The sequence below is a fragment of the Dioscorea cayenensis genome, chromosome 1, assembly GCF_009730915.1.
Source record: "Dioscorea cayenensis subsp. rotundata cultivar TDr96_F1 chromosome 1, TDr96_F1_v2_PseudoChromosome.rev07_lg8_w22 25.fasta, whole genome shotgun sequence".
Lineage (NCBI taxonomy): Eukaryota > Viridiplantae > Streptophyta > Magnoliopsida > Dioscoreales > Dioscoreaceae > Dioscorea > Dioscorea cayenensis.
This window is the reverse complement of record NC_052471.1, coordinates 14,686,089-14,700,478: the sequence shown is the minus strand read 5'-3', so window position 1 is coordinate 14,700,478 and position 14,390 is coordinate 14,686,089. Positions and strand designations below refer to the sequence as shown.

The 14,390-nt window shown below is 40.1% G+C and overlaps 1 protein-coding gene and 1 non-coding gene across 2 annotated transcripts; one reads left to right on the top strand and one right to left on the bottom strand.

Annotated features, from left to right (window-relative positions):
- Positions 1 to 2,057: 2,057 nt before the first annotated feature.
- LOC120253904 lies at positions 2,058 to 2,729 on the bottom strand. The gene has a single exon (XM_039262127.1). It carries the CDS (start codon positions 2,727 to 2,729, stop codon positions 2,058 to 2,060), a length of 672 nt encoding a protein of 223 aa, XP_039118061.1.
- Positions 2,730 to 7,576: 4,847 nt separating this feature from the next.
- Positions 7,577 to 7,683, top strand: LOC120267971. The gene has a single exon (XR_005538646.1). It is a non-coding gene; the product is annotated as a small nucleolar RNA R71 (small nucleolar RNA).
- Positions 7,684 to 14,390: the final 6,707 nt, after the last annotated feature.

Genomic DNA, 14,390 nt, shown 5'->3' with positions numbered 1-14,390 from the left:
CAATGACTGTCATGCCTTGGGTACGCTCAATAAGACCCATGCCTTTCATCATCTGTGTGATATATGGTTCGGCGAAGATAGCTCCAAGGTGAACAAACTGCCCCTAATGTGATAGCACCTCCGCAACAAGATGTTCCATGTGGAGGGGGTAACGCTCAATAATACTATAGAGCATCAATAAGTCTGTGCGTGACACCACCCCTATCGAGTCCAGTCGACCCCCGATACCTCTAGTCAACCGTGCATGATATAGTGATGTGAGGGGTTCAACAACTGCGATGCTTTTCTTATCCACTAGCTAGTTGCAATGGAGGCCCAATACTTCTCACTTGTCACCAGGTACAGGAAGTCTTGTGGTAGGTCTTTAAAATCGGGTGTGCATGTGTATGCTTCCGTGTAGAGTTCCAAAAGCACACCCAAATGATCTTGAGTAACCCAGTGCTTCTTCCCAAATGCAAGTAAAGAGATCGAACTTGATTGGTGAGTGAACAGACAATGCTTTGCAACACAACGATGCTCAACACCTCCAAGGTTAGTTCTTTGTAGGTGGGCTCTTTGATGGAGAACAACCAATCCCACCCATCATGCAAAATCAGCTCCAAGATAATACCATCCAAATCCAAAGTCTTCAATACGTCCCAATCTATTCTCCGGACGGTACCGAATCCCTTTCGTGACAAGAGTGCAAACCGTGTCTTATGATCTTCTTTTGAAAACCTTGGCTCAATGGGAGGGGGAGAATAATACCTCCATGTCCTTTTGTAAGCCACTTTATTGACCCTCATGCCTACAAGACCAAGAAAACACCAATTAACCAAGTTACAAGCAAAATAGAGCTCAATGGAGTGAAAACTAGTGAAAAATGCCCAGTGCTGCAGTAAACCCGAAAAATTTTGCAAGAGTTTTGGTTGTAAATGTAGCCAACAAAATTTACAACCACTTAGATTCATTCTCACAATGATCTAACATCCAAAGAGACCCAAAATTCCAAAGAAAAAACCCTATAAAGGCATTAGAAACAAAGGATAGAGTGGTGAAGAAGCTTACCTTTGCCCTAGAGTATGTGGAGTGATTTAAGAGCTTAAACAGGCCAAAAGAGTGTTTAATCTTCAAAATTTCATTACAAAACAAGTTTAGATGAGTAGGAGGAGAGTGATCTAAAGCAAGAAGAATGGAGGGATTTGGTAGAGAATTGTAGGAGAAATGAGAGAAAGAAGATAGAGTGAAAGTGAGGGGAAGGAGATGAGTGAGGGCCACTTTAAGGCCCTCACTCAGGTGCCCTTGCGGTAGCAAGGGCACCCGTGAGTGCTATCGGTTTGGCACACGAGTGCCCTTGAGGGCGCAAGGGCATCTGTGAAGTTCCTCTGTTTTGCTTACGGGTGGTGCCCTTGTGGGCGCAAGGGCACTTGCAAGAGCTCTCTGGATCACTTAAAGGCACTCTCACGGTCCAAAAGCAGATTATTTTCAGTTTTGCAACAATATAACCTCCTCAAAACCCTAAAAACAATGAAAACAAAGCTGAATTAAGCACATAAACACTAAAGAATTAATTCTCATGGCATCTAAACATCAAACAACCCAAGGCATCATAACAACATGCATGAAAAGTTGAGTAAAAATGATGAAAAAAATGACTAAACATGAACATAAACTAAATAACAAAAACCCTAAACACTCAAAGAATACGAAAATGAGAACACTAAGGACTCAAAGAATATGAAAATGGAAATGCATTGAATTTAAAAGCTTGGGTTGCCTCCCAAGAAGTGCTTGTTTAACATCGTTAGCTTGACGTGTTTTATCTCATGATCATGGTGGGACAAACAGGGGCGAGTTAACTCCACTCTTCGGTAAAGTGTTGTTACCCATAAGATTCATTGAGAGACATGAAAAAATTTGAAATTTACCTCGGCTCTCAAAGAATAAACTGTCTACCTCCTTGGGTGGCATTGTGGAGACATTCATACTTCTTTTTAATCTTTCATTCACTTTTCTCCACATTCTCGTCAAAGCTTTATTTTTCTTGCAATGGGGTGGTGAGTTGCCCTCTACTTGGGCTACTTTTTGTATTGGTGGAGGGGGGTCTCTTCTTCAATTTGTTTGTCCCTAAACTCTTCCAAGTATTCATCTAAGGGATTCATAGCGAGGACTTCCTGCACACAATCGGAAATGATCAAGTCAGTTGTATTTGTGAAATATAAAGTATCATCATGATCAAGTGTGTGTTTCATTGCTTCGGGGAGGGTGAAGACCACTTGTTCATCTCCAACTCTCAATGTCATCTTGCCTCCCTTGATATCAATTAAGGCTCCTAAGGTGTTAAGGAATGGACGTTCGAGAATCAAAAGGACTTTAACATCATCGTCCACATCTAGGATCACAAAGTCCACTGGAATAATAAGTTTGTCAACTCTAATAAGAACATCCTCAACCACTCTTCTAGGTCTTCGCACTAACTGATCTACAAGTTGTAGGGTCATTCGTGTGGGCCTCAGATCTTTTAACCCTAGCTTTAAGAACAAGTTATATAGCATCACATTTATGCTAGCCACAGAATCAGCTAGAGCATTTTCTTGCATTCCCTCCCCGATCACACAGGGAATGATGAAGCTGCTAGGATCAGTGAGTTTCTTGGGCAGTTTTTTTTGAATTATAGTAGAACAATTCCCTGATAGAGTTACAGTCTCTAAGTCTTCTAGATTCCTCTTGTTGGTGAGGAGATCCTTCATGAATTAAACATACTTGGGCATCTATGAGAGAGCTTCAACCAGGGGGATATTAATGTGAAGTTGCTTGAAGATGTTGAGGAACTTTTTGAATTGAGCATCTTCCTTGTCTTGCTTGAGCCTGGAGGGATATGGCACTACAGGTTTATACTTAGGCCCCTTTGAAATTGGAGATTTAGGAACATCTTCATCAGGTTTCTTCTTATTCTTTTTACTTGCATCTTCGCTTGAGTTAGGGTCTTCCCGAACGACTACCCCTTCATTGGAGGCAATTGGGCTCTCCTTGGCCCTTGCCTTTGACTGTTTCCCACTTCTTAGTGTAACAGTCTTCAAGTGCTCCCTTGGGTTGCTTTCGGTGTTACTTGGTAAACTACCCGAGGGACATTCAGATTGTACCCTAGCAATCTGTCCAACCTGATTCTTGAGAGGCTGAATAGAAGCTTGGACATTTCTCACTACTATGGCAAATTCATCAAGCCTTTTGTCTATATTCACAAACCTTGCCTCTGTGTTAATCATGAATTTAGCTAAGACATCCTGAGTGGTATACTTCCTCTCTTGTTGTGGAGGAGCTTGATGCTGACTTCCCTATGGTGGCAAAGGCCTTTATTGTGACTGACCTTGGTTTTAAGAGAGGTTTGGATGGCTCATCCACCCTGGATTATAGGTATTGACATACTGATTCCCCGGTCCTCTTGGTCCTCCACCAATATAGTCTACAATCTCCACTGGTATTGAGGGAGTATTAAATATGGGCCACTGCGATGTTGCATGCCTGGCACCACAAGTTTCACAAGACATCACTACCTTAGGATTTGAACTGGATCCCAATATAAACTGGTTGAATCTCTGTGTTAATGCTTAACCTTGGTAGCCAATGCACTATTGTCCATGACACTCTTTGTCAAAGCATCCACTTTCGCGGCCAAAGCAGTAGTGTCATTTACTGATAAGTGCTTGTGTATAAGTAATTTAAAGTATTCTTTTCTTATATCGAGCATTACTTTTCTTAGATTTTACTGCTTATTTATGTGTATACATGTTTTTTTGTGCATTTAGGGTTGTGGAGACAAGTGTGGAAGAAAGGAACCAAAAGAAGATCGTGGATGCAATTTTTTGATGTAATCTTGGAGTAAACAAACGTGAAGACACAAGTTGTGCTCAAAGACATTTGGGTGTGTGCCAACCTCTATTGTACTCAAGAGAATACACAAATTGGAAGGGCACAAAGGTAGTCACACACATGTGTTCTGACTTGTCTAATACTAGGAAGATCTTCGTCAATGTGATTTCATTGAAAACGCGACGCAATCTACCACATGGATGTGTGCCCATTCATGTGTTCTCGATGAAAAGTGTGGATTCAGCAGTATTTTGGCAAAGTACCGTAGCAGTCTACTATAACAAATCACGGTAGCAATTACTGTTCACAGATCGCATGAATTCAACTTCTGGAAATTCACACGAGTGTGTGGGAATTACACACGCCCGTGTGGATGCCCAATTCCACCACCAATAAAAGCCGCAATTTTAGACATTTTATGGGATTCTTTTCCTATTCTCTTCCTATCTTTTTCCCATCTTTGGAGGCGCTTGCGGCTAGGGTTTGGAGAGGCTTTTGGATAGATCTTTGGAGTGGTTATACGGCCTCCGTCATCGCGTTCCTTCGAAAGATAGTTATTGGGGGAGATTTCATCAGCATCGATTCGCAGAGATGTGCCTTAGGCTTGACGAGGGATGATAAGTGCTTGTGTGATATTAATGCGAAGCATTCTTTCCTTATGTTGAGCATTACTCTTCTCGGATTTTTACACTAATATGTGTGTTTTTATGTTACTTTCGTGCAGGTAGGGTTGTGAGGCCGATTATGAAGGAAAGAAGCCAATGTGGATCATAATGCACCGATTTTGGAGGAAATCTTGCTAAAGTTCAAACGTGAAGACATAGGTCGAGTGTGAGATGCTAGAGTGTGTGCCAACCTCCTCGTATTCGAATTGGCACATCCATTTGGAGGGGCACAAGGGCAGTCACACTCGAGCATTCTGACTTATGCACATAGAACAAGAGCTCCACCAACTTGTCTATCATTGAAGAAGCAAGTGATCCACGACGTGAACGTGTGCCCTGCTTATGCTACTCCCCGATGAAAGCATGGATTCGGGAAGCTATTCAGACCCGATACTATAGCGAGCAATCATGAAAGACCATGCATTTACCGGCCGAGAAAAAGCGAGAATTAGAGAACCCACACGAGGCGTGTGGAAATTATCCACGCCTGTGGAAATTCCACATGGGCGTGTGAAAGATCCACGGTGCCCGTGTGGTCGCCCGATTCCACCCTATTTAAAGCCGATTCAGCCCCGATTTCAGATTCTTTTCTCCATCTTTTTCCCCAACTTGAGAGAGGGCTTCGCCTAGGGTTTTGAGGGTATTGGCTAAGGTTTTTGGAGAGGTTCTATGGCTCCGACATCGTCATTCCCTTAGGAAGAAGGTTGGTAGGTGAGCTTCGCTGAGGCGTATCCCTATACCCGGACGAGGGAATCCTTGGACGACGAGTAGAGGACTTTCCACAAGACCATTGACACGACTATCGAGGGAGTTTCTCTATGGATTCATTACTTTTACATTCTATTTCTTTGATTGTACTAAGCTCCATGGAAAGCTAAACCCCTATTGGGTACTTGGGTATTTGTGAACCCTAGGATGTATTTGTTTCATTGAAGCTCTTTATTATGCTTTTAATTAATTGATGTTTGTTGTAAGTTCCAACCTTGAGTTCTTGATTGTATGAACATTTCCCCTAAAGTGACACTAGGGTTGATAGTTCTTGTTGGTAACCTTGTGAGTGAGTGACATACCACGAGCGTTAGACAAAGCGAGGTTGGAGAGGGTTGAGAGGGTGAGTCGAGAGGTACAGAAGCGTCCCCTTTCTCCTCCGACGTGATAGATTCTACCTCCGTTCCTCGAGTTCTTTGCGGCCATAATAGAGTAAATGGTCTAAGGGATGACCTTCCGCTGGGGCTTAGTTGCGCGTGTAGCGGAGTGAAGCGTTGAGGTGATCTTATTATCTAGGGCTTAATCGTGATTAGGGACCTTACACCTGGACCAAAGGGTTGGGTCTATAATTAGGAAGAGATTTATCACTTGGTATCTCTAGAGCTCATTACAAATCTATGCGAGTGCGAGGTTGAGAGATTATCTAATCTCTCCTCTGGGACATGTATAGAGTTAGGCATGGTTGACCTTAGATTTGGGACTATGTAATGAAGGATTTCCACGACTCACCATTGCATCAATTAGGAAGCATAATAGAGGGTTCTTGCACTTGAAACGATTGTCCTAGGCTGAGCATTATCCAAGTACCCCATCTTTATCGATTGCGTTACCTCCTCCTTTACTCGTGCTTTCTTACTCGTTGTTTTTACTTTTGAGAATTGAATCATTGTCACACTTATCACTATTGATCTTTCACATAGCTAAGAAGCGGATTAAGTGTTTTTATTCCCTACTCCCTGTGGATTCGATACCCGCTCATCCGGGATTATTACTTTGACAAACCGGTGCACTTGCGGGATATACGCAAGGAGACCTTGTCAAGGGAACTCTTGTAGATGACGAAGGAACTCCACAAGACCATCGATACTGACTACAAGGGAGTTTTATCTATGGATAGCATGCTTTTAATTTTTATTTCATTGTTGATTGTATCTTGCTCCGTGGAGAGCTAAACCCCTAGTGGTTGCTTAGACTTGTAAACCCTATGATGATTTTGTTTCATTGACCTTTTATTATGTTTCCTTAATTGATGTTTTAATTGAGTTCCTATCTTGAATGTTTATTGCATTGATTTTCCCTTAGAGTGACACTAGGTTTGAGAATCTATCTTGGTAATCTTTGTGGATGAGTGACACACCATGAGGGTTAGACAAAGCAAGGTTGGAGACTGTCGAGAGGGTGAGTCGATAGGTAGCAGAACGTCCCCTTTCCCTTCCGATGTGCTTTATCCTTCCTTCACATTCCAAGAGTTCTTTGCGGTCATGATAGAGTGAAGTGCTTAGAGATAAACTCCACTAGGCTTAGTTGCACAATCGACAGAGTGAAGGGTTGAAGTAATCCTTAGTGCTGGGGCTTAATTGTGACTAGGGGTCTTTCGCCTGGACCGAAGGGTTAGATCTATATTAGGGAATAAGGTTTATCTCTTGGAGTGCCCAGATCTTCATGCAACCCCACACAGTGAGAGGCTTGGAGAGTATCCATTTCCACCGGGGCATAGTGTGAGGGTTAGTCACGGTTGACCTTAGGTTTTGGATCGTGTGTCTTATGATTTCCACTACTCATTGAACATCACTTAGGAGGCATAATGAGGAGTCTTGCACTTGAAACAATAGTCCTAGGGTAAGCAATGTTTGGGTGCCCCATTTTCTATTGATTGCCTCTCCTTATTTCTATTAAGTCTCTTCCTTATTTTCTTTATTCTTATTTGCACTGATACTATTCACACCACTCTTGAATCACCTTCACTATAGTTAAATAGCAGTTCTTGTGTTTCTAAGCACTAATCCCTGTGGATATGACTACCCACTCACTAGGGTACTTTATTACTTCGACAACCCGTGCACTTGCGGTACACACTCGTAAGGGGTGTGTCATTCACCTCATAAAGCCCTGCTACTCTTGGCGGCTTTTGTTTAGTGCTCTAATGACACTCATTACTTGCCATGTTCTCAATGAATGTTTTAGCCTCTTCAAAGAGTTTGTTATTCAAAGAATCACCTGCTGCTACGTCGATGAGCTGCCTTGTAGCATAATTCAGCCCATTGCATGACATTTGTACTCTCATCCATCCAGGGAACCCATGATGAGGACACTTGCATAGAAGATCCTTAAACCGTTCATGTGCCTCAAAAAGTGTTTCAGAGTCCCCTCGCTTGAAGAATAAAATCTCTTGTCTCAGTCTCGCTGCCTTGCTTGGCGGAAAATATCTAGCAAGAAATTTCTCCACCATCTCTTTCCACGTGGTGATGGACCCAGGAGCCAAGAAGTGAGCCATCTGTATGCTACTCCTCTCAAACTGAATGGAAATAATCTCAATCTTATAGCATCATCAAATATTGAGTTAATCTTGAAAGTGGAACAGATTTGGAGGAAGCGAGATAGGTGAGCATGTGGGTCTTCATCGGCTAACCGATCAAATTGAACTGAATTCTGGACCATTCCTATCATGCTTACCTTGATTTCAAAACTGTTTGTTGGCACAGTAGGAGCTTGCACACTGAATTCCTCCCCAGTGAACTGTGGGCTCTCATAATCTGATAGAGTCATCCAAGACTCGGCCATGATTGAGGATTCACTAGATTCAACCCGAATCTCTTGTTGTCTTGAACTTTCAGCCACTTCTCTTAACTGTTGGTGCAAAGTTCATTCAATCTCATCGTCGAGATTAACTAAATTCACTTAACTCACTCATGTTATAAGATGGGTACCTCGCAAGATAATTAGAGTTAAGTCTTAGATATTGAAGAAAACAAGAAAAGAAAGTGCGAATGAAGAAATGATGAAATATAAACAAGAATGGAAAACATAACAAAATGATGGTTAAATCAACACTCTCTAAGTTTTCCGAGTATTCCTCATGGGTCCCCGGCAACGGAACCAAAACCTTGATACGTGATCCTCAAGCACACGGGTGGTCCAGTAATACCTCTCGTGCGAGTACAAGAGGGTCATATTCCTAAGGGCCGAGAATCTACTCTTACTTTCTCTTTGCAATGTTGTTTAACCTACAAATCCGAATGTGATAGAGAGAATACAAAGAAACAAAGTAAATGTAAATAGAATACGAATAATGAAGGCAAAATACGGGGAATAATCAGGGCAAAGAAGTGGTCACAAATGAGGATCCCCTCAGAGGCTACTAAAGTGTGTAGGACGCTAGGACTAATATACAAGTGGCTAATTGGACTGAAAAACCCTAGTTTAGGCCAACCCGATGGTCACGGCAATTAACCCCTAATCCGGTATGAGTATTGGATACGGAATCTCTTCCGCCCAAATCCTCCTATAATTTCAATGGAAATGGTGGCTTTCTCAAGCTAGAGTTGCAACACGAGCTAGTACTTGACACGACCAAATATGCATGTAAACTGCAAGTGCACGGGTGTCGAAGTAATAAATCCCAGGTGAGTGGGTATTGTATCCACAGGGAATAGTGAATAGAAACACAACTATTGCTATCTAACTATGATGAGAATAAATCAATAGCATGATGAATGAGATTGATATAAAAAGAGATAAAAGGAATATGAACGAGAGGCACAATAAAATTTAGAGGAAAGGCAATCAATATTGTTCCACTTAGGACAATCATTTCAAGTCCAGAACCAACTATTATGCTTTCTAATTAATGCGTTAATTAGTTGTGGAAATCCTTCAATACACGGTCCCAAATCTAAGGTCAACCATGACTAACTCTATACGATGTCCTGGTGAAGAAATCGAACAATCTCAACACCTCGCACTTGTATAGAATTGCATGGAGTTCTAGGAATTCCAAGTGATAAACTCTCTTCCTAGAAATAGACCTAACCCTTTGGTCTAGGTGGAAAGTCCCTAGTCACAATTAAGCCCTAGGTGCTAAAATCACTTCAACGCTTCACTCCGTTGGCTCTGCAACTAAGCCCTAGCGAAAGGTCATTATTTAGCCCATTCACTCTACTATGACAGCAAAGAACTCGAGAAAATAGAGATAGGATAAATCACGCCGGACGGGAGAGGGGACGCTCGGCTACCTCTTGGCTCACCTTCTCAATCCTCTCCAATCTTGTAATGTCTAACCCACATGGTGTGTCACTCACGCACAAAAACTACCAATGTAGACTCTCAACCTTAGTGTCACTCTTAGCGAGAAATCATTTAACAAGCATTCAAGATTTGAACTCAATTAAAGACATCAATTAAGGAAAGCATAATAAAAGGTCAAATAAACAATAACATCCTAGGGTTTACAAAATCCAAGTACCCACTAGGGGGTTTAGCTCTCCATGGAGCAAGATACAATCAATAATGAAATCAAAAGTAAAATCATGTAATCCATAGGAAAACCCCCTCGGTATTTGCTTCAATGGTCTTGTGGAGTGGCCTCGTCCTCTCTAAAGGTTAACTTGTCAAGCCTAGGGCATACCTCGTCGAATCGGTGCCGATAAAAACTCCCCCAATAACTATCTTCCAAGAGAATCGCGGTGTCGAAGCCGGAGAACCACTCCAAAAGCCTTGCCAAAACCTTTCTAAACCCTAGCTGCTAGCCTCTCAAAAGATGGAGAAGAGATGGGAAAAAGAATACTGAAATTGGGCTGAAAAACGGCTTTAAATAGGCTGGAATCGGGCATCCACACAGGCCTGTGGATGTTCCACACGCCTGTGTGGATTTTCTGGAATTCTGATTTTTGGCCTGTTGTGAACAGTAACTGCTACAGTTAATTTATAGTGTTTTGCTACAGTACCTACTACAATACCAACACCAAAAACACTCCCAAATCCACTTTTCATCGAGGCAACATAAATGGGCACACGTTTATGCCATAGATCGCGTCGCTTCTTCAATAAACGGGTTCATTGGTGAAGATCTTGCTATCATTGCTCAAGTTGGGATACGCAAATGTGACTGCCTTCGTGCCGCTCCAACTCATCGTTTGTTCCTTCCATGATTTCACCAAATAGTGCATTCACGATCTACTTTTGGCTTCTTTTCTCAAAACATAGCTTCACAACCTTACATGCGCAAAAGAACACAAATACACATGTATTAGCGCTAAAACCTGATAAAAGTAATGCTCATTGTAAGGAAAGAACACTTCATATTCTTAACACACAAGCACTTATCAGTACTCAACCTTAGAAACGGAGGTGTAGAAATACCTGATGGTCATGGTGTATTTATACGTCTATCCCTTCCAAGCTTGGTGAGTCTAACACTAGGGCAATGCTCATGCAACTTAGCATTACCTAAGAATTGATACACATAGTTCTCATGCACACCAAGGCATTCATATACACCAAAAATGAATCACAAACAAGCCAAAATGCAATATAAAGAACAAGTCATCCAAACAACAAAAGTTCACCCCCAAGGTTCACCTACATCCGGTGACCTTGGGTATTTAGTTGCTCATGGTCAAAAGGTACATCAAAAGAGTCATGCAAACAACGAAACAAAACATAAGAAACACTTCCTCAAAGGATGCAGGCTGGAGAAGCTACCAAAGATGCCACTCAAGGGGTGGCTTTCTGTCGACTTCAACCTCCTCAAATCAAGCACTAGGAGTAGATCTTGCTCCAAATCAAGCTCTCCTCACCAAATCCGCCATAGAAATGCCCTCAAAACCCTTCTTCAGCCTCAGATCAACATTGGAGATGATGAGCTCCAAGAATGGGTGCCTCTCCCCCTCAAAGAAATGCCCTAATGATGCTTATAAAGAGTGGCTTCGTGATGGCTTACGGGTGGCCTCACGGTCAATATACTGGCCATGAGGATGCTTAGAAAATGGGCTAAAAATTTCACGGCCTTACAGGTGTACTGCTAAAGTAAAATTGCTCTCTGAATTGCTTGCAGTGGACTTCACAGGTGTGAGGTTGCCCGTAAGAATTTCCAGATTTAGAATTTCTCCAAAATCTTCGTGGTTTAGGCTACTATAGTGCTGCTACATTGCCCCGGGACCCTAAAACGACATTTTTGGTATCGATTTCTTCTCAAATCGCATTGTTGAGCTCACCTAGGCTTTCTTTATGCCTGAAACATGAAATTAACCAATTAAACCATAAAAAGGGCATAGTCTCATCAATAAAATATAGTTATCATGCTTACACATACATATAAAAATAAGTACATTTAGATTTTTATCAAATTTTAAGAATAAAAAGTTTTAAGTAATTCTGATTCTTCTAATATTAATTATACACAATTGGCATTGGGCTACTGGGAGGAGCTATAAATCATTTTGTTAGCTATGAACATCATTCATAACAAACTAGTTTAAATATTACTTTTTATAATATAAATATATAAAAAAATAGTTAGCTAGACATTGTTCTTTTTAAGCCCACTTTAAGTTACAGGAATCACTCTTTGATTTGATGTATTAATGCATTACCTACAATCAAATCACACTTAGTTAAGATCTAAAATCTTGTTGAATAATATTAATTTGTAATAATAATGCATTACCTATATATTAGTTTATATGCACTTTCTATTTTAATAAAAAATCATATATCACCATGCAAATTAATCTTCTCTCGTCCAGATAATTTCATCAATACAACATTACACATATAATGCAGTATAAATGTATGGCTTCTAAGTTTCATAGACATCGAAGATAATATTTCACAGATGGCTAGAACTAATTATTTGCAGCTGCTATTATATACAACAGCCACAAACCTGAAAAAGATGCAATAATCAGGTGCAAAGATTATATTAAATGTTAAAAATACTGCTCAAATGGTTAGTAGCTGATGACTTCGAATATTATGATAAGATTCGCTTTCCAAACTTCCATTTTATAAGCATAAAGTCTATGTCCCAATTATTACCGTACACAAAAAATTTATACACATCTAATTTAATTAAGAAGATGGAAAATATAATCCAACCTGGCTAGGATCAGCAATAGTAAAGGTTTTGGGCTCAAACTATCATAATTTACAACAAATAGTGCCTATATGATGAACAATACTTTTTGGAAGAAACTTTTCATATGGCATGCCATGATTCAAGTGCAAACACTTATCATGTGAGCACAAAAAATAAATTTGCCAAGAAAATGTTCATGAAGTAGTGTCATCGGCAAACTCAGATAGATTGGTACTTTATGGTCAAATCACACTACCTCTTGCTCCATTAAGCATATATATATATATATATATATATATCCAATCAACACGATGGACCGCCAAGTTATCGTGATCTTCATCGTCTCCCTCGCCACTGTAAGATATAACTCAGATTTGTTCTATATATCGGCAATCCCTTGTAAGATGTAATTGTGCTTCTGATATTGAAATAAAACCCTAGTGCGATCGTGAACGTAGATAATCTTGCCGAACCAAGTAAATCTTGCCATGTCTCTCTTGTGATTATTTTCTACTTTGTTTTCCCTCAATCATCGATGGCAATCCGATTACTAATAATTGGTATTAGAGCCGGGTTTGAGAAGAAGAGTAGGAGCAATGGCGGAATAAGTCAAGATTCTAATTGAAAAATTCGATAGGAAGAACTTCAGATTGTGGAAGATGCAGATAGAGTACTATCTTTACTAGACGTTAAAAATACTGTTCAAATGGTTAGTAGCTAATGACTTCGAACATTGTGTGAAGATTCACTTTCCAAACATCTATTTTCTAAGCATAAAGTCTATGTCTCAATTATTACTGTACATAAAAATTTACACACATCTAATTTAATTATGAAGATGAAAAATATAATCCAATATGGACAGGATAAGCAGCTGTAAAGATTTTGGTCTCAAACTATCATAATTTACAACAAATAGTGCCAGTATGATGAATAGTACTTTTGGGAAAAAGTTTTCATATGGCATGCAATAATTCAAGTGCTCACACTTATCATATGTGTAGAAAAAATAAATTTGCCAGGAAAAGGCTTAATGAAGCAGTGATATCGGCAAACTAAGATAGATTGGTACTTTATGTTCCTATCGCACTCCCTCGTGCTGTACTAAGTTTCTCTCTCTCTCTCTCTAGTTAACACAATGGGCAGCCAAGTCATCATGATCATCGTCCTTTCCCTGCCACTATCACTAAAGAGATCTAGATATGATTTACACTCTTCCAAATATATCTTAGAGAACTAATTTAGATATAACTTAGATTTGTTCTATATATAGGCAGTCCCTTGTAAGATGTAGTTGTGTTTCTGATATTGAAATAAAATCCTAGTGCGGCCGTGGACGTTGGTAATTTTGCTGACCCACGTAAATCTTGTCATATCTTTCTTGTGATTATTTTCTACTTTGTTTTCTCTCAATCATTGGTGGGAATCCGATTACTAACAATTGGTATCAGAGCCAGGTTTGAGAAGAAAAATGGGAGTAATGGCGGAAGAAGGCAAGATTCAAATTGAGAAATTCGATGGGAAAGACTTCAGATTATGGAAAATGCAAATAGAGTACTATCTTTACTTTATGTTAAATATACTGTTCAAACGGTTAGTAGCTAATGACTTCGAACATTGTGATAAGATTCGCTTTCCAAACTTCCATTTTATAAGCATAAAGTCTATGTCTCAGTTATTATTGTACACAAAATTTATACACATCTAATTTAATTAAGAAGATGGAAAATATAATCCAACCTGCAAGGATCAGCAGCAATAAATGTTTTTCAGCTCAAACTATCATAATTTACAATAAATAGTTCCATTATGATGAACAATACTTTGGGGAAGAAAATTTTCATATGGCATGCCATGACTCAAGTGCTCACACTTATCATGTGTGCAAAAAAAATAAATTTGCCAAGAAAGAGCTCATTGAAGCAGTGTCATCCGCGAACTCAGATAGATTGGTTCTTTATGTTCCTATCACACTTTCTCCTACTCTACTAAGCATCTCTCTCTCTCTCTCTCTCTCTCTCTCTCTCTCTCTC